We start from the raw sequence: 19,948 nt of genomic DNA on the forward strand, positions 1-19,948 counted from the left end.
GGGCCTGTCCATTTAGGATGTAAACCAGATAGATTAAGCATCTTGAGAAAGACTTGATCCTCAGGCCAAATTGGGGGAAAAGGAAAAAGGCTTCCAGGGGCTAAGGGAGCCATAGATATGGGACAGCGGGATAAGATTAGAAAGGAATATGAAAAAGAAAAGTTATTTACTCTACATGGGTAGTTTCAGAGCATGTAAGAAGGCCTTCTACACCCACCACTGAGTTCTGAGAGGGAAAAGACAGGCTGGAATACTCAGGTAATAATGAATAACTGGCTTTTATATCCAAAAGGAACGATACAAGTAGCGTGCCTGCAATCTGGAGACATACCCTGGGCTCCTCCATGGTGAGGCTTGTGGGATCCAGCGGCCCGTGGTACCATCACACTTCCATTGCCAAGCTGAGTACCTTGGATAAGTTGGGCCGCCTCCCCATGTGTAGGGGGCATGGGAGGGACTGGCCTACTTCGTAGAGACAAGGAAGATAGTTGACTCCCCAGTGTCCTGGCTGTTCACACTTTGTCAGGGTCTAGATGGTGGTCACTCACAGAGTAGGGCAAGCTCTTGCCCAGTGGCCTTCCTTACCAAAAGCATGGTCTGGGTGGCGTGTGTTGGGTGCTTCTTTGAGGAGCCGGAAGGCAGCAGCCAGGAGCTGGCAATTTTTCCTATTTCAAGCAGCCTTATCAGCATTTTTCTGTTCTTCCTGGTTGTTAAAAACCCTAAAGACCATGCTCACCAGATCTCCTTGGGGGGTTTGAGGACCATCTTCAGCCTTTTTCAACCCTTTTTTCTTTTTTAATATCAGGAACTGCCTGGGAGATAAAATGGTATTAAGGACCACTATACTTTCCTTTGACTCTGGGTCCAGCTTAGTATATAACACTGGAATGTCACTGTAGAGCCAATTGAGAATTCGGCTGGGCTTTCAGTGGGTCTCTGGGTAACCTCCTTTAGTATATCATAGTTGACTGCGTGGTGGGCTGCCTTCTGGTAACTAGGCAGGTTACTATCCTTTTTGTGGTAACCCTTCCAGGAGCATTATTTTGGTAATCCCATTTGGGCATAGCCGTTGCTGCCCCTACGGGGAAAGTGTTATCTAGGCGGTGGGTTTCATCAGCATGTGCCTGGGCTGCAACCCAAACCCTTTCTTTTTCCTCAGAGATAAGAGAGGACAGGACTGTATATGTCATGCCAAGTGAGGTCTTAAGTCTGAAGAAGATATTTAAACTCTTTGGTATAATTATTAGGGTTTTGAGAGTAAGATCCTAGTCACTTCTGAATCTGGGAGAGATGGGTCATCAAAAAGGGGGCCTGTGCAGGATTGAGCAGGATTGGTAGAGAGAAGGGCAAGCAAAGAAAGCCTGAACTTATAGAATCTCTGGCCATTTACCATTGCATCGGAAGAAACTCTAAATTCTTGAGAATATTATAATCGAAAGTCCCATTTTGAGGCTGTTGAGACCCACTGTCTAGCCTATACTTTGGCCAGACTCGATTGCAATAAAAGATGAGCCGTTTTGGCTTTATCAAGTCCCTAAGTAAAAGAACATCTAAAAAGTGTAAAAGACATCCCAAGGGAGTGTGCTGTGTTGGGTGAGACTGATGAGACCCCATGGTAATAAGAAACACTAAGAAGTGAGGAAGTCTGGTAAGGAGGGGCGGGTGGTCATTGATGGGGTAGGGGAAGAATTAGTGAGGACCTGGGGGGGCAGTGGGTGAAGACATCAGGGGCGGAGTCAGTGGTGACTGGGGTTGGAGTCAGTGGTGACTGGGGTTGGAGTCAGTAAGGATGTAGAGCGTGGGGGTCCAGTCTAACCAGAGCAGATTGGGGTGGGGGTACTGGTATTAAACTAGACTCACCAAGAGAGCCCTAGGTAGGGGGGTGGGGTCAAACTAGACAGAAAAAGAGGGCTGAAGAGAGGAGTCACTCACCAAGTGTAGATAGGAAACATTGTAGCGAATGCATGGCCAGCAATAGGAAAAGCAGATGTCTGGAGGTAGAGTTTCCTGTCTCTGGTTCAAAGAGTGGGGGGCAAAAGGCGGGTTGACCCTTGGAGAAACTGAGGGGATCCTGACCCTTTCCCCCATCCGAGTCACAGTACCAAATGAAAGGGCTGCTGAAAGAAAACTCCAGGCAGTTCAGAAGAGGGTTTATTGTGTGAGGAGAAAGCAGACCTCCTGCCCCTTAAAATGGAGTCGGGAGGAGCTAGAAGGCTTATGGTGGAGAGTGAGAGATTATATAAAGGGAGGGGTGTGGCCACAGTGGAAGTGGATGTGATCCCAGAGGATGGGGAAATATCTCTGACTGGAAGACCTCCCTCTGCCCCCAGGCATGCCAGTTGCCAGGGTTACAGGTGCCGGGCTGTGATTTCCAGGGTGCTGGGAGAGAGAGCCAAGAGAAAAAGTCATTTCTTCCAGGCGGAGTGAACACTCAGAGGGCCCCAGTGATGGAGTCAGAATATCCCACCGGTAGCTTTCGAGAAACTGTATTTTGTAGAGATTTTTTTGTCAGTTTAGCTCCAAAAGGTACAATTCTCTGTACTCTTACATTAAAATTGCATTTAATCCCAGATCTGGCCAATCTGGTTTGGTTTCAGAATGAACTGATAGACTTACTGTTCCAGTTTGTTTTTCCATGGCCCCAAAACAAAGCTTTCAGACATTTGAGGACTTCTCCCCACCCCCACCTCCCCATCTGTGTTGCAATCCCTTCAGCAGCCTGTTGTGGAAAAGTGGTGGAAACTCTTTGCTTCTTTGTGTTGGGAAGCACAGCTTCTGTATTCTGCACCATCTTAATCTTCTTTCTCTGTGATCTGGAGTCTTGAAATCCTCAGTTTTTCACAAATTGAATCATTTAAATTCTCCAAAGTATGATTCTGCATTAGAGAAGAAAGTATTTAATGGTAGTTTCTGTAGATTTAATTAAGATAGCTAGTATTTTATATATTTGTGCACTCTGTTTCCCCTGAGCACTATAGCTCTTCCTTTGGCTTCTTCTGGAGAAATCTTCTTAAAAACAAGGCCTACAGGTTGATGCTGCATCAAGTAGAGACAGTATAGACCCTGTCCCTGAGTTTACATGGAACACTGAGCTGATGCATTCTCCTTGACAGCACATGGCCTCTTAGAGGGTGCCCTATCCCGACCGTCCATGCCTCCTGCCCACATCCTTCCCAGCACATAGGAGAGAACCTGACGCAACTGAGCACAATGAGTCTGCACTCCAGTCATTTCCCCAATGTGCTCTGGAGATGGTCTAACCTGCTGTCTGCTCATAGACCACAGTAACTTCTGGAATGTTTGAAGTGTATATTAATGATGTGCAGTTAAAGTATAGATGACCCCTCCCCATCATCTACAGGCTTGCTTTCTACTGTTGAGTTCCCCTGCAGTTAGTAGTTAACTATTCCAAATACTCAATGAAAAATCCCAGGTATTAAATAATTTTTAGAAAAAAATATTTTTACGGCATGTTATAATTCTATTAGTTGTTATTAACTTCCTCGTGTGCCTTATTTATAAGTGGATCTTTATCAATTATTCATTTGGATGTATAAGAAAATGCCGAATAGATACAGGGCCAATTCTGTCTCTGTGTTAGTCATCACTCTGAAGTATTTGCTGGGTTTATGGGATGGAAGGTCAAGAATAAGTATTTTAAGAGGCTAAGGAGACCATGGATCAAGCAGAAGGGAAGGAAGCTAAGGTGACCATGAGACACCAAGCTTCATCAGGGGAGAATGTGACCTGAGTCCAGGCTGGGGATGTGTTTGGGTTGAGCAGGATAGCTGGCCTCTGACACATACCACAGCCACTTTCAGCCAGCTAGTCACAGCACTTCTCCAGCTAGAGTCCAATGCTCTCCTTGGTTCACTGAGAGGACTCACGGCATTTGCTTTCATTCCAGCCACTCTGCAGTGCACTTTGGGAGTAGGTCTGTTTCTCTTAGGACTAATTTCCTGATGCCAAGCACACAAAATGTAAAAATGTGAAATGTTTCCCAGTACAGTATCAGAGTTTTCATCACATTTCATAAACCACCATGTTTTGTTGGTAATGCTGTGCAATATCATGGTTTTGTTCATCGCTTCTGAAAGGTTCCTCTTTCTACAGCATGCGCAAAATGGAGTTGAGACTGCCTTCCTTTGTGTGTGTGTGTGTGTGTGTGTGTGTGTGTGTGTGTGTGTGTGTGTGTGTGTGTGTGTGTGTGTGTGTGTGTAATGGGGCTTGAACTCAGTCTGGGCGCTCTTCAGCTCAAGGCTATCCCCCTACCCTTGGCCCTGGGTATTGTCCCTGAGCTCTTTAGCTCTAGACTACCACTCTACCCTTGAGCCAAGCCCTACTTCCTGTTTTCCAGAGGTTAATTGTGCTTGGGCTGGCTTTGAAACTTGATCCTAGATCTCAACCCCCTGAGTAGCTAGGATTACAGGCTTAAGCCATCTCCCCTGGCCTTTTCCTTTTCCTTTTTTTTTTTTTTTTTTTGCAGGTCTGGACTTGAGCTCAGGGCCTGAGTACTCTCCTTGGACTTTCTCAAGCTCTACCACGTGAGCCTCAGCACCACATTCGGCTTTTTTTTTTTTTTTCTATGTATGTGGTACCGAGGAATTGAACCATGGTCTTCGTGCATGCTAGGCAAGCACTCTTCCACTAGGCCAAACTTCCAGCCCCTGGCCTTTTCCTTTTTAAAAGAGATACCTAAGGGCTGGGAGTTTGGCCCAGTGGTTGAGTGCTTGCCTAGCATGCACAAAGGCCTGGTACCACATACATAGAAAAAAGCCAGAAGTGGTGCTGAGGCTCAAGTGGTAGAACCTTGAGAAAGTCCAAGGACAGGGCTCAGGCCCTGAGCTCAAGCCCAGGTCTGGTCAACAAAAGAGAGAGACAGAGATAGAGACAGAGACAGACACCTAAGCCAGATGTGGTGGCTCTCAATCTTTAATCTTACCAACTCTGAAGGCTGAGACCTGAGGATTGAAGTTAAAGACCAGCTTAGACAGAAAAGTCCATGAAGCTCTTATCTCCAGATTAGTAGCAAAAACCAGAAATGTTAGGCTGGGAGTTTAGCCCAGCAGTAGTGCTTGCCTAGCTTGCACAAAGACCCTGGTTCAATTCCTCAGTACCACATACCAAAAAAGAGCCAGAAATGGTGTTGTGGCTCAAGTGGTAGAACTCTTACCTTGAGAAAGCCCAAGGCAGTGCCCAGTCCCTTAGTTCAAGGGCCAGGACTGGCCAAAAAACAAACTGGCTCAAGTGGTGGAGTACCAGCATTGAGGAAAAAAAAAAAAAAAGCAAGGGGGGGCAATTATAGGAGGGAGGAGAAGGACAAAGAAAGAGACAGATTGATATACATCTAGAATTTGCTAGAATTCTACTCTAGACCATCCAGCTTCACAGTTCAAAGTCCTTCCACTTCTTCTAAATATCCCCTGTAAGTCCATCAGATAAGATGTCATTAGCTTTCCTTTCTCTCTCTTCTCCTTTCTTTCTTCCCCTCCCCTCTCCTCCCCTCCCCTCCCCTCCCAGCCAGTCCTAGGGCCTAAACTCAGGGCCTGAGCGCTATTCCTGACATTCTTTTTCTCAAGGCTAGCTCTCTACCAATTGAGCCACAGCCACCATTTCTGGCTTTTTCTGAGTAGTTTATTGGACACAAGAGTCTCACAGATATTCCTGCCCAGGTTTGTTTCAAACCACAGTTCTTAGATCTCAGCCTCCTGAGTAGTAGTAGGATTATAGGTATGAACTACCCTGGCTCACCATTAGCTTTTTATTAGAAATTTGAATTTAACCAATTTGATTTGATTTAAAATTATTACTAAAACACATGCTTTTCAAATTGAATAGGCATGTAATTTTCCTATTTATTCTGTTTCAGTCCACATTATCTTACTTAACATTGCCATTATATTAGATTTTGTCAAACACCTATTCTAAAATAAGAGTAGGCAGAGTACAAACATCTAACTATTTTAAATCTTCTTATAGCTCTGAGATACCTGCCATATTGCAGAGCTTGCAAAGCCTTCAATAGTGTAGGCTGAACTAGTTCAGATAAATGATATTTCAGCTTTAGTTGAGACTATGTAGGTCATCCGTTCAGGATGTTTACTTGTTCTTTCATGCCTTCCTTTAGTATACTCTGTTAGGCACAGGGGCTACCTTAGCAAAACTACTACTTGTGTCTAAGTACTCTAGTATAAAGAAGGCAGATTTCCAGGGGGGGAATTAGAAGGACAACTGCAGTTTGGTGATGTAGTTTGAGCATAAGGACCTTTCTGGTTGTGTTCGTCTTCATTTTGGACTGTGATAGTAGATGAGAGCTGGGAGCTGGTGGCTCGCGCCTACAATCACTGGAATTGAGATCTGAGGCTTCTGGTATATAACTAGCCAAGGCAGGAAAGTTCCTGAGACTCTTATCTCCAATCAACCACCAGAAAACTGGAAGTGGTGCTATGGTTCATAGTGGTAGAGCATTAGCTTTGAAAACTAATACTAGCAGGAAAGCTCAGAAACAATGCCCATGCCCTGAGTTCAAACCCCATAATAGACCAAAAAAGAAGAAGCTGGGCACAATGGCTCATGCCTGTAATCCTAGCTACTCAGGAGGCTGCGATCTGAGGATGGCAGTTCAAAGCCAGCCCAGGCATTAAAGACTGTGAGACTCATCTCCAAGTAGACACTAGAAAACCAAAAGTGGCGCTGTGGCCCCATGGGTTAAGGTAGTAGCCTTGAGCTGAAGGGCTCAGGCTCGGGGTAGGGCAGTAGTCTTGAACTGAAGAGCTCAGGGACAGAGTTCAAGCCCCACTACCACCCCCCCTCAAAAAAAATAGAATGGATGGGGTCATAGAGAGACCATCTTAAAGTGCTTTTGCAAAGTAGGGGTACTAAGCAATGCCTGAGTTTGAAAAGATTCATGTGTTCTGGTTCTGGGGCTGGAACTCAGTCCCTGGACACTGTCCCTTAGGCTTTTTGCTGAAGGCTAATGTTCTACCACTTTTGCCACAGCTACACTTCCAGCCTCTTTGGTAGTTAACTAGGGCTAAGAGTTATATGGACTTTTCTTGGCTGGGCTGGCTTCACACCATGATCCTCAGATCTCAGCCTCCTGAGTAGCTAGGATTATAGGCATAAGCTTTGACAAGAGAAGTCTGAGCCTAAAGGTCAGCTATAGATGCTTCTATTTATAGATGGAACATCTTCATTAACATACTGTTGCAAAACTTTTCTTTAAAATTTTAGGCCCTTTAAATGTTCCCAGTGAATTATTACATTTTAAAAAATTAGGAAGTACTGGAGAGGTGACAGAATAGCTCAAATGGAGAGCATTTGTGAGATCCTGACTGTCAAACCCAATACCACCCAAGGGCGGGGCGGGGGGGTATGAAGAGGAAAGAACCAATCTGGGGTTGACCATAAGCTCTTGTGGGGAGAATGCATAATAATGGTGAATCTTACAGGCTTGGTTTGAGTCTTGGGTCTACCACTCATGATTCAGTGTGATAATTAAGCACATTTACGGTACCTCAGTTTCCTTACCTGTCCAAGGGATGGCAGTAGTTCCTTTGCCATAAAGTCAAATAAGTGACTATTTTCCTAATGTGATTAGGAAATGTACTTGCAGTCCCAAGAACGTGGCCTGTGCTGAGCACTACACAGACCACATGTTCAGCAGATGTTGGCGTTACGGTTCTTAAAGACTCTATTGTTGCCAGTGTTTTCTGCCTTGTCTCCCTCATCCCTTCCCTTACTGTAATAAATCCCTGAGATGATTCGTCTTAATGAAAGGACAGGTTCAACTTGGTCCATGCTTCTCAGCCTTGTTAGAAATAGCTTGGGCTGTTGCAGTGTCACATAGGAGTAAGAATACCAACTCAAAAGGAACTCAGCCAGACAAAGTTTACTTGTGCAGAAGGGTGAGCCATCAGCCAGAGGTCTGGCAAACAAGCACAGAGCAGGCAGAGGGCTCCCATTTTATCTCTAACCCAGCATGTCCTGCCCCTCCTGCTCACATTGGCTGAGCTCAGGCTCACAGTCTGCAAAAGGATGTGGCTTAATTAACAGAATGGAATTACAATTTAAGTTACATCTAACAGGAGTATAGTAATTAAAATGCAGCAGCAAAAGAATGTATATAACTAAAATGTAATTAACAAGGGCCAGGTCTCAAAGCCAAAAACAAACTTTTCAGAAAATCAATTCTAAAGATTAACAGAAAGGAAGCAAACTACTTTGATAGAAAAGATGTTTTTCTCACAGCCTGTGTCCTTTGAGTCTGGTGGAGCAGCATGTAATGTGGCGGTGGAGAGTACGAGGGGGGAAAAACTGCTCACCCAGTGGTGTTTGGGAAGCAAAAAAAAAGGAAGGAAGGGGCTGGGAGTTTGGCCTACTGGTAGAGTGCTTGCCTAGCATGCACGAAGACCCGGGTTCAATTCCTCGGTACCCCACATACATAACAAAAAGCTGGAAGTGGTGCTGAGGCTCAAGTGGTAGAGTGCTAGCCTTGAGAAAGTCCAACGACAGTGCTCAAGCCCTGAGCTCAAGCCCAGGACTGGCAAAAAAAAAAAGAAAAAGAAAAAAAGAAAAAGGAAGGAAGAGACTTGTGCCCCACACTCCCTTTTGTAGGCTCACCTCTCTTACCTAAGAATATCCTTTGGAACTTGTCTCTTCAGGTTCTCACCACCTCCTGATAGTGCCCTGGGGACATTGTAAATCCAGTGTGGCATTTCCCATAGCAACAGAAACTAGGGTGATGGAGGCCAAGAGCGAATTGCCATGCTGATTATGTCTGTATCACCTTTCACGTTTTTTTGTACTACAGAGACCAATGAAGGACTTGTCTTATTGATTTGCCTCAGGTCTGCTATCTGCTACAGATAACTAACTAAGATTCTTCTTGTCTTAGCTCCATGAAAGTGGTTACGATGCTGGCAAAGCCCTGCAGCGCTTGGTCAAAAAGCCTGTGCCCAAGTTGATTGAGAAGTGCTGGACTGAGGATGAAGTGGTAAGCATGGACCGCATTTCTTCCTGTTGTGGGGGATGTTGGGACATTCCTTCCCCTCGGGAGAAAGGCCTCATTCAGACACACCCAGAAGTCAAAAGGGAAGAGCCTGGGAGCAACCAAAACAGAGCCAAAAGTTGAGCAGTGGCCCAAGAATGCTAGCTTTGGGCAAAAATGCTTAGGGATAGTGCCCAGACCTTGAGTGCAAGCCCCACAATCGACAAAAAAGTAAAAAAGGAAAGTACCTTCAAGCCTCTAAATTGTATTGAGAGACTTGATTTTAGTCAGATGAGGTTCCATGGCTGATGAGAGAGATCTCCCCAAGTTTCATGAACAGGGGAAATACATAGTTCTCCTAAGAACCATATATTTTTGTTTTGGGTGCAAGTTTGCTATAGTAACTCCTTCCTATAACATTTGAGTATGTGGGCTGGGAGCGTAGCCTAGTGGTAGAGTGCTCGCTTAGCATGCACAAAACCTTAGGTTTAATTCCTTGGTACCACATACACAGAAAAAGCCAGAAGTGATGCTGTTGCTCAAATGGCAGAGAGCTAGCCTTGAATAAAAAGTGTCCAAGGACAGTGCCCAATGAGTTGCCAGGACTGCCCCCCCCCAAAAAAAAAAAAGATATGCGTGTGTCAAGCCTATTCCACACCTAGAGTAGCACTGGTGACTCAAATTTATTTTGAAAACTTAGCCTTCTGAAGACCATTAATCAAAAGCAGGAAGTAGCCTTGATTATATTGGAAGTGGATTTGACATAATTATTTCTTTGGCTGTGGCCCATTAAAGAAGGTAAGGCATGGTTAAGCATGGTGGTACATGGTTTTTGTCTCGGGTACTCAGGATGGAGACAAAAAGATCATAGTTTGATGCTAGCCAGGCAAAATTAGCATGCAACCGTATCTAAAAAAATGAAGCTGGCTGTGGTGATGATTGCTTGCGGTCCCAGCTGCTGAGTGGGAAGGAAGATCGTAGTTTAGCAGAGTTAGCATGAAGGCTTTATTGGAAAAACTAAACTAAACTAAAAGCAAGAAGAGGAGGCCTCAAGGGACCCTGAGTCCAATTCCTCAATACCTACAAAATGGGGAAATTATGGCAAGGGGAGAAACACGCCTACAAATAAAGGTTTAAAAAGCCCACGTTTCCCATCTAACAGATCTCATGTAGCCCATCTCTGTCGGATGACTTAGAGAAGGTATTCCTGGAAGGCTATACAGATAGCTTGTATTTTCATAAACAGTGTTCAAAGCATTATTCATTTCAAGATCCTCACCTATATTTTAAAGCATGTTAAAGGTGAGTGTTTAGAAATTGCACGTGCTTTCTTGTACAAGTGGAATGGCTGTTCTGTCCCTCTGGAAGTGCCCTGTGTTTTGAGTGGGGAAACCATCATGTCAGTGTGTGTCAGGGGAAATAGAAAAGGATAAACAGGAATGGAAGAGCTAAGAGCTGGCTTAGGGAAGGGCAAAAGCTTGATAAAGTAAGGAGGAGATGAGAATCCTGTGCCCAGAAGGAAAACAGTCTTGGCCTGAGCAAGAAATAGGAGTGGGTATGGCTGGGGTACAGGGAGGAGAGGGTGGGAGTGGGTATGGGGAGAGGGTTGTCCTGCCAGACAGGTCAGGCATGGTCTGTGGATTCATTGTGGAGGGGCGGGCGAGGAAGGGGATGCGGTATGCTGTGTTGTGCATAGCTTCTGGAAGCCATGGGTTCCAGGGGAGTCAAGACAGGTAAGCGGTATGGCGGCACAGTGATGCGAGGAGCCAGAAGGTCTGGGGCACACACCAAGATAGAGCCAAAAACATTTCAAGTTCAGAACAAGGAGGGCACAAAATCATTACCCTCAGTTGTCTGGGGAAATCCTATCTCTTTCACCACAAACCTAGTTGTGTAGTGAGGAGTTGAGAGATTTAAGTTCTCCAAATAACTTGACACAAGGGGGTGAGATGGGCAGAACAAGTGTGTAAACTCCATTTCCTGCCAGGCCACCCTGGCAGCTCAGGTACATGATGGCTGCTTTCATTCCTACCTGCTTTGGTCCTTGAAGCAACTCTTCTTCTCCTCTGCCACTTCTCTGTGTCCTTCAGGAAGTGTCCATTGCACAACCAAAAGCCTCTCTCCTGCTTTGCCCGTGGAATCGGCTCATGTCTGGCTTCATATTACCCACGTTCCCAAGTGAGGAGAAAGGCATCTGGGACCCAGCCCGGCTTCCTCCCCACCCCCCAGTCTTGGGGCTTGAACTGAGTGAGGGCCTGGGCACTATCCTTGGATACTTGTTTTGCTCAAGGCTAGTGCTCTGCCATTTGAGCAACAACGCCACTTTGGCTTTTTCTGTGTGTGTGGTACTGTGGAATCAAACCTAGAGTGCTAGGTAAGCACTCTACCACTAACCATGCTCCCACCCCTGGCTTTGTTTTGCAAGCACAGCAGGACTGGAGTAGGAAGGAACCCTGTGGGCACAGACTGATTCTTAACTGCATGAGTTTGATTCCATTCAGGCTCATTTTCACTGTTTTTGCCTCTTGGTTCTTCTCCAGCCCTTGCACAGCCTCAGGATCAGTGTTTGTGAAAGTGAAGCTTCACCCTCAAAATCTGGACTGTACTTGAGAGACACTGAGTGAATAAATTGCTTAGCTGAGGGAACTCTAGGGCCATAGGCAGTTCTCTCTACCTCAGTCTGCTGTGTTCAGGGGGCCCCTTCTGTTCGGATTCCCACATTTTCTCAGCCCAGTAATCATAAGAGTATGCAAAATACATGCACCCTAACACAGTTTCCCATATACTTGGAATGTTCTGGTATTCCTATTCTAATTTGACCTAGCTACCTAGTGTGTAATGTAACTGCAACCCTCACCAGTGACACTCATACATGGGAATGCTTTTAAGCAGCTGCTGCTGGGGATGGGGAGGTCTGGCCTGAAGGTGAGCAAGGCCCCTGCGAAGCTCAGTCCCTGCCTGTCCTAGAGCCCTTGCTCCCTGTTTTGAACCTGGCCCCTGGTGTCCACCTTTACTGGCAGCCAGTGCTTGGCCTCTTCTTGCTTACCTTTGTTCTGTCTGTTCCTCACAGTCTGCTGTTGTGAGTTGATCACCATCTTTGTTTGTAAACTTGTTTGTGATGAAGACTTAATAAAGGTGAGGATAATGATTGTCTCCTGAAGAGGTGGAAAAAATATGCCATGATACTTTGTTCAGGGTTATTGTTTTGAAAACGCCTTCATTATTATTGGGATCATTTTTCATTTAAAAACAAAGTGTGTATGATGCCTGTAATCCTAGCTACTCAGGGGCTGAGGTCTGAGGATCATGAGGATCATGGTTCAAAGCACAAAAGTCCTTGAAGTAGTGCTGTGGCTTGAGGACCAGACCGTGCCAGGCTCAGAGCTCAAGTCCCACAACCCACCAAAAAAGAAAGAAAGGAAAAAAATGAGTTTAAATCCCTGTAACTTCAAAAATTAAAACAAACCTTAAAAAAAAAAAAAAAGCCAGGACTGTGAATGTGGCTTAGGGGTAGAAGGGGTAGAGTGCTTGCCTAGCTAGTATGCATAAAGCACTGGGTTTGATTCTTCAGTACCACATAAACAGAAAAAGCCAGAAGTGGAGCTGTGGTTCAAGTGATAGAGTGCTAGCCTTGAGCAAAAGCAGCTCAGGGACAGTGTGGGGAGGTGGGGGTGGAGAGACAGTGGTTGCCAGTTACTCACAATTGTAATCCTAGTTACTCCAAATGTGAATCCAGGGGACCGCAGTTCAAGGCCACTCTAGGCAGAAATACTCAAGAAACACTACCTCAGAAATAACCACTTAAAAGAAATCAGAAGGCTAGCCAAGTAAACAAATCCTGCAAGTGTTAAGGTTGAGTTCAAACCTCAGGACAGAAACTTTTTTTTTTTTTTTGACCAAAACTTCATTCATTTTTTTTTTTTTTTTTTTGCCAGTCCTGGGCTTGAGCTCAGGGCCTGAGCACTGTCCTTGGATTTTCTCAAGGTTAGAGCTCTACCACTTGAGCCTCAGCACCACTTCTGGCTTTTTTCTATGTATGTGGTACCAAGGAATCCAACCCAGGTCTTTGTGCATGCTAGGCAAGCACTTTAACCACTAGGCCAAACTCCTGGCTTGACCAAAACTTTTATATGTACCTTTCTAATTGAGATTGCTTGGAATTGAGATTCTTAAGTTTTGTTATTCTGATGCCAGATTTCTGTCAGATTCTAAACCAGATACCACCAGTGCTTTTTATACAGTGACTTTGAGATACACCTTGGTGGCTAGCTCATACCTTATCTTTCAGGCTGAATGAACTGTGTCAGATCAGAGAAGACTTTTGGTAAATCTCTGAGGTTTTGCAACTAGGATGGTATAGGCAAGGCTAGAGCCAAAGGAATGGCTTGATGCTGCTTGCAAGAGTTTTCATGGTAGTTAATCAATCCCGCATACAGTGTGCTGAAAGCATTGGTCCTTTTTAAGAAATTATCCAAATTAGTAGAATTTATGAAGAGGAAAAGGAAGAAATACATATCAAAATGTTTTTTTTAATCCTACATTATTAGGTTTTTAATTAAACATGATGAACACATTTAAATATAACACAAAGGCCCCAGGCTGAACTGCACCTAATCGAAACAGATTAAGTCACCCTTCCATGCTTGGCTAGTTATTAATTCTGTTTATTTATGCATGCAGGCTGAAGGGAGCATTTGTTGCTGTTGTGCTGTTGCTTACTGCACTGGGATTCCATTGCTGCTTGATGCTGTGTTCTTAATTAGCATTCAGCTGTTGATTATGGAAATACTGGGATGCTAATTGAATTCCTTTTAAAATTCAGGTCCTGCATCTTCCTCCTGGAAAATGCAGTTTGGCCTGACTTGCAAGGTTGTAAGATTGGATGCTCCACTGAAAAGTACTTGAGCCTTTGCTCCTTGTCCTGCAGGCTATGTTTGGTTTTGAAATTATTTTCATGTTGAATTAGCTTTCAGCAAAAATCCAGGAGTTGCTCAGATGAAGGCTTTATTGCTTCCAATATTATAGCAGGATGTTTCCATTTTAACCAGGGTGACTGTAACTCTTACCTTGAAACAGCCACCCATTAAATATTTCATACCAAATTTGATATTGTATCTCAATGTGAACAAGCTAGATACAAATAAGCTTTGAATTTTTTATCCAAAGAGTTAATCCACCATGGTGATAAACCTTAATTGACCATATGTACATAAATTTGTTTACAGGTTCATAGTTTTTTTTAAATATCTAGCACTTTCTCCAATTTAAAGCCCAGTTTATCATAAATATAAATGAAAATTCTTCTTTCAAAATTGATAATGACATAGCAAACGAATTTTCTGAATATTTGTAATCCAGTGAGCTCATTCAGCTGGTCAAGTAATAACACACACAGCACACACGCAGCTGTTTGCAGTGTCTTTTCCCAGCAGCATCTTCAGAGGCCTTTGTTAAGCCCTTTTGGCAATGTGTGCTCCAGAAAACACTATTTTTATTGTTCACTCTTTCAAGCCAGGCATCTGGATGTGCCAGAAGACAGAGCTGCTTAGTGGGGCAAAATACAATGCATTTTATTTGCTGTTTGTATGTCAGCTGAAGAAAATGGAATTCACAGCAGAGTCAGAGTTGAGGCTCAAAGCAGAAGGCTGCTGCAGAGGTTAGAGCAGAAGACGGGGACAGTACAACAGAGGGGAAGAGAAGCGTTCATTGCCTACTGGCAGTCTCAGTGGGCTCCAGGTCCCCCACGCCTGCATTTGCTTTTAAAACCTTGCTATATCCTCAGTGTACTGGTTTTGTGGTATTTATTTTAGGGTTGGTAAAATTTCCTGGATCGTTAACCATTTTATGTGGCCACTCAGCAATTTGATGCTAGGGGGATCCTGCTGGTCATCTAAATTAGTCCATCTTCTTTTTAAATTTTCATGCAAAATTTCCTATTGTTAAAATGTGCCCAAAAGGAATTAAAACATTAGCAGTAATGTACCATGGACAGTTTTCTTGTGGATTTGTATGTTATTCAGTATGTTTTTATTTTGTTTGTTTATTTGTATACTTATTGAGTCTTTGATCGCATAATGCATGTGGCCATGGCTTTGTAAATTCATTAATTCGTTCATTTATTCAGTCATTCATTCACTCACCAGTCCCAGGGCTTGAAAACTCGGGGCCTAGGCATTGTCTCTTGAGTTACTTTGGCTCAGAGCTAGTCCTCAGCACCTGAATCACAGCTCCACTTCCAGTTTTCTGGTGGTACTGAGAAGTAAGAATCTCAGGGAGAACCTCTTTAGGCTGGCTTAGAACCTTAGTCCCCAGATCTCAACCTAAGTAGCTAGGATTACAGGCATGAGCCACTAGCGCCTAGCAGCCTTGTAATTTCATATGTTTAGATTTGAATACATGTAAATGGAACTGTTACATTGAAATTCTTCATATTTTTGCTTTGTAACCCAACCTAGCCACAAACTCACTATGTCTCCTCAGCCTCTTGTTTTTATTTTATTTTGGATTCGTTTGGGTTTTTTAAGTTTTCTTGTTTGTTTGTTTGTTGTTTTCTTCCAGATAGAATGTTTCTCTGTAGCTCAGACTGGCCCTGGACTCTGAAATCATCCTTTCTTGGCCACTAGAGTACTGGGATTATAGGTATGCACCACCATGCCCGTCTTGAAGTGGCACACTGTAAAGAAATTTTAGGCTGAAAATTTTTATACTTCCCTTGGCATCTTATTAATCTAAAATATGTAGTGTATCACATAGGAAGTACTTTAGTAACATTTTGAAATGAGTTAAAGTGGATTTTTCTCTCTACTAACTACTGTCCCTCAAACGTTAAAGTAAATCTGTATTGTTTCTAATGAACAGTTGCATTTTTAAATGTGACAGTAGGAAAAATAAGATAAACACAAATGTCAACCAGCTATACATACATACATCAGTAGTGTATATATCACTCTATATGTTTCTCACCTGTACTAAAAATCAGTCCTTAGTATTTGAAAGGAAAAGTATAGGTTTAGGCAATTTTCCTAATCCAGTGGTAGAATTGAATTCTTTTTTCCTATGACTTGTTCTCATCCTTTGAACCAAATCCCGCTCAAGGAAGTCAGTAGTAGATAGAGTGGAGTTCATTGTCAAGTCCTTTTGGAAATGAGACAGGGAATTAAAAATCAATTATTATATGTGTAGAAAAGATGGTGTAAAACAATCAATTGTGTCAATTAGTTTGCACAAAGATTCTACTGTTTAACAAGTTCCAGAGAGAAACGTATCTTATAAATCCTTAAGTCAATGAGAAAAGACAGGCATTAGAAGGAAAGAGAGATTTTAAAATTTATTTCAGTATCTCATGTCAGTCAAAGTTGCCTCTGGGTTAAATGTACAAATTCAGCTGTGACCTTGTCTTCACATGACATTATTAATGTCCATGCTTTTTCTTTACTGTGGTCAAAGAAATTAGCATGCCTGTTTTTCTTTCTTTCTAAGCAGTCAGCCTTTCTCTCATTTTGTTTAATCAGTGATGTTTCCAAAAACTGATTATCGTCTAGCCCTGCTTTTAGCTAATTTTTTTTCAAGTGTTGTTGCCCGCGGCTTCATGTGGAAATGTGTGCTTGTGGCAATGTTTAGGTCTTGGGCCACGCAGGCCGAGCAGAATAGAACCAAGACAGAAGGTGACTGCACGAGCCCTGAATTACTCCTCGCTGGTGCTCAGCACAATGGCTTCAAAGCAAAGGTTACTCTGTATGGGGCATTTTTCATTTTTGCTTGGGGCACCTTGGGGGAGAGTCTTCCATTTGAAAGATTCATGAATATCAGGGTGAGAGGTTGTTGAAGCCATGTTTTCCATCTCATTTTCAAGGGTGTGTTAAAAAATGGAGATAGAATACACTCAGAGCCACTGGGTCATCTTTCTCTGTTCCTTAAAAAAAATGAGAACAAGACACAAGGGGACTTGAGAGATTGCATTTGTTCTCCTGTAGACCGAGTGGTTATTTTATAAATGAAGAGGATGGAGACTCCTTTTCTTCTGCAGTTTCTAAGCAACAGGACAGAGTCCATTTTAATGTGTATGCTTCAAACATTCTATGGATAGCGACATCAGAGTCTTACATTTCCACCATTGAGATGTATTAGTTGCTAACTGAAATTCAGCTCTGGGATAAAGAAATAAGAGGTTAAGGTAAAAAAGAGAAGAAAACAGAAGAGAGAAAGAGAGTCCTACCATGCAAAGAGTAACTAGTTTAAAGCTATCTCCTCTGTATTTCTGTCTTAAATCTAAAGCCTCTCTTAGGTATACTTAGAGAGAGGTAGTAATGGCCTCGGGTGCTAGGCCTTGTGCTCCCTTTACTAGAGTGCCAGCCTGTTGTTGTTGTTGTTTTAATCTTCGCCAAGTACCATTACCTTACTCTTCTTTCTCTTAACCCTTGGTGTGCTGCTATATGACGCATACACCTCATATTACAGCACTTGCTTTAAGACATGTTTCTGAATTTTTTTTTATATGAAGGAATTATAGTGTGTGTTCCACATTATTAAAGCAGCATGACTAGTGGTCATAAAAGGAAAACGATCTTACCAACTTAATGTTCAGACATGGGGTCTTGGCAAGGCTGCCAGCCCTGATTGTTGACTTGTGTGGACATGAAGTCAGATGACGTGTGTGTGTGTGTGTGTGTATTACAGGTTTGCCTTTCAGTTCTGATTTTGAGTTGTTAACTTGAAATTAACCCATCCATTCCACTTCTCTTTACAGAGCAGTGGCACTCTGCCAGATACTGTTGTGGGGATATAGTGGTGAAAAGCTAACAGCAGCCCTATCCTTAGGGCTTTACATCCTTGACAGGTAGTATTAGCTAAGTGCTAAAGAAAGAAAAGATATAGGAAAACAATAGGAGGTAGAGGAAGGCAGGTTGATCTTTTACTTAAGGGACTGGAAATGACACTTTTCAGTGAAGACCTAAAAAAGTGTAGGGGAGCTAGCCTTTCAGATGGATAGTGGGAGAACGTCCTGAACCAAGGAAATGAAACAGTGTGTGCAAAGGCCTGGAGGTGGACACGTACCCAGTAGAGTGCTTGAAGAACAACAAAGATGCCCCAGTGTGGGGTGGGCAGAATTGGGAGGTGAGGTCCAAAGGCTTTGGGCATCTTAGAGAATGGGGTGCTCATTGTACCAAAGTTCCATTCCTGGTGTGTGAACTGCTTCCTCCTCACACAGCATTTTCTACCCATGTTCTTGTGTGTGATTTCCTGTCAACTTCCTCCTCACTCCTGTGGCAGCTCACTGTCAGGTCAACTCCAACCTTCCATTTGTGAATGAAGCTGTTTCTCCTAAGCATTCAGGCATAAGAAAATTCTGGGGCCTGGCACAAGTTACTCATATCTGTAATCCTAGCTGTTCAGGATGCTGAGATCTGAGGTTCATGGTTCAGAGCCAACCCAGGCAGGAAAGTTCATGAGTCTTATCTCCAAATTAACCACCAAAAAACCAGAAGTAGTAGTGCACTAGCCTGGAGCAAATGAGCTCAGAGCCAGCACATAGGCCCTGAGTTCTAGCCCCAGTACTGCTACCAAAAGAAAAAAGATCAATATTTGGAGTAAGAAGTAACATTGTTGTGGGCCAGGAATTTGGCCTAGTGGTAGAGTGGTTGCCTAGCATGCATGAAGACTTGGGTTCAACTCCTCGGTACCATATTATATACATAGAAAAAGCCAGAAATGGTGCTGTGGCTCAATTGAGAAAGCCTAAGGACAGTTCTTAGGCCCTGAGTTCAAGGCCCAATCCTGGCAAAAAAAAACCCCAAAAAACAAGTTACATTGTTGGATATTTCCTAGCAACTTTTAACAGGTAATAAAACTTTCAACAATTCGGGGCCAGGAGTTTGGCCTAGTGGTAGAGTGCTTGCCTGCTATGCATGAAGATCTGGATTCAATTCCTTGGTACCACATACATAGAAAAGGCCAGAGTGCTGAAGCTCAAATCATAGAGCTCTAGCCTTGAGAAAGTCCAAGGACAGTGCTCAGGACTGCCCCCACTCCAAAAAAAATAAACCACAAAAAACAATTTTCAACAATTCATATAACCTATAAGAAACAGAAGGTGTATTTTTTTTTAACTTCTCCTTGGGACAAATGCTGGCTTCAGGGGTCAGCTTTTTAGTCCTTAGAGAGGAGTCTTATGGACTTTTCTGCCTAGCAGACTTGGAACCCCAATCCTCAACTTATGAGTAGCTAGGATTATAGGCACGAGCCACTAGCACAGCGCAGATAATCAGAAAGTCTTATTTGGTTGGATTGACTAGAAGAGAAACCTGAGAAAGGGCGTTTCTCTTGTAGATTCTCAGTTCTGTGTGCACCACACTTCTGTGGAGTGTCCTAAAGATGAGCCTCAGTCACTACAGCTTACCAAGCTCCTGGAAATGGCAGTGTGGCTCAAAGTGGCAGAGTGCTAGTCTTGAGCCTGAGCTCTTCAGCTCAGGACAGTGTCCAGGCCCAGAGTTCAAGTTCCACAATGGATGAAACAAGAGCAATAATAATAGAAAGCCAGATGCTAGTTGCTCATGCTGTAACCCTAGCTACTCAGGAGGCTGAGATCTGAGGATTTTGATTTCAAGCCTAGATAGAAAAGTACTAATAAGACTCTTACCTCCAGTTAACCACCCCAAAACCAGAAGTGGTATGATGGCTCAAGTGATAGAGCCCTAGCCTGAGCCCAGAAGCTCAGGGACAGTGCCCTACAAGCCCTAAGTTGAAGCCTACAACTGATAAAAAGTAAAGAACAAAGAACCAAAAGTAACAAAATGAAGCAGAATAATAACAATTGTATCATATACTTCCTGAGGCCTAAAAATTCTACTCATGCCATATTTAGTTTAAGTATGTATCTAGTCAATCAGTTCATATAAAGTGGGCATGCCCTAACATTCTAGATTGTTTTTATCTAACAAATCATGCTCCAAGAGCCACTAG

The 19,948-nt window shown here is 43.4% G+C and overlaps 1 protein-coding gene across 10 annotated transcripts in view; it reads left to right on the forward strand.

Moving 5' to 3' along the window:
* The window catches only part of Rere (arginine-glutamic acid dipeptide repeats), a 391,456-nt gene that overhangs the window by 291,384 nt on the left and 80,124 nt on the right, over positions 1 to 19,948 (forward strand). For all 10 annotated transcript variants that reach the window (XM_090335897.1, XM_090335904.1, XM_090335906.1 and 7 more), the window contains one exon: positions 8,897 to 8,995. In XM_090335897.1, coding sequence (XP_090192023.1) covers positions 8,897 to 8,995 — 99 coding nt within the window. The remainder of the gene's footprint in view (positions 1 to 8,896; positions 8,996 to 19,948) is intronic.

The sequence above is a fragment of the Megascapheus bottae genome, chromosome 6 (assembly GCF_031878675.1).
Source record: "Megascapheus bottae isolate mThoBot1 chromosome 6, mThoBot2.hap1, whole genome shotgun sequence".
Lineage (NCBI taxonomy): Eukaryota > Metazoa > Chordata > Mammalia > Rodentia > Geomyidae > Megascapheus > Megascapheus bottae.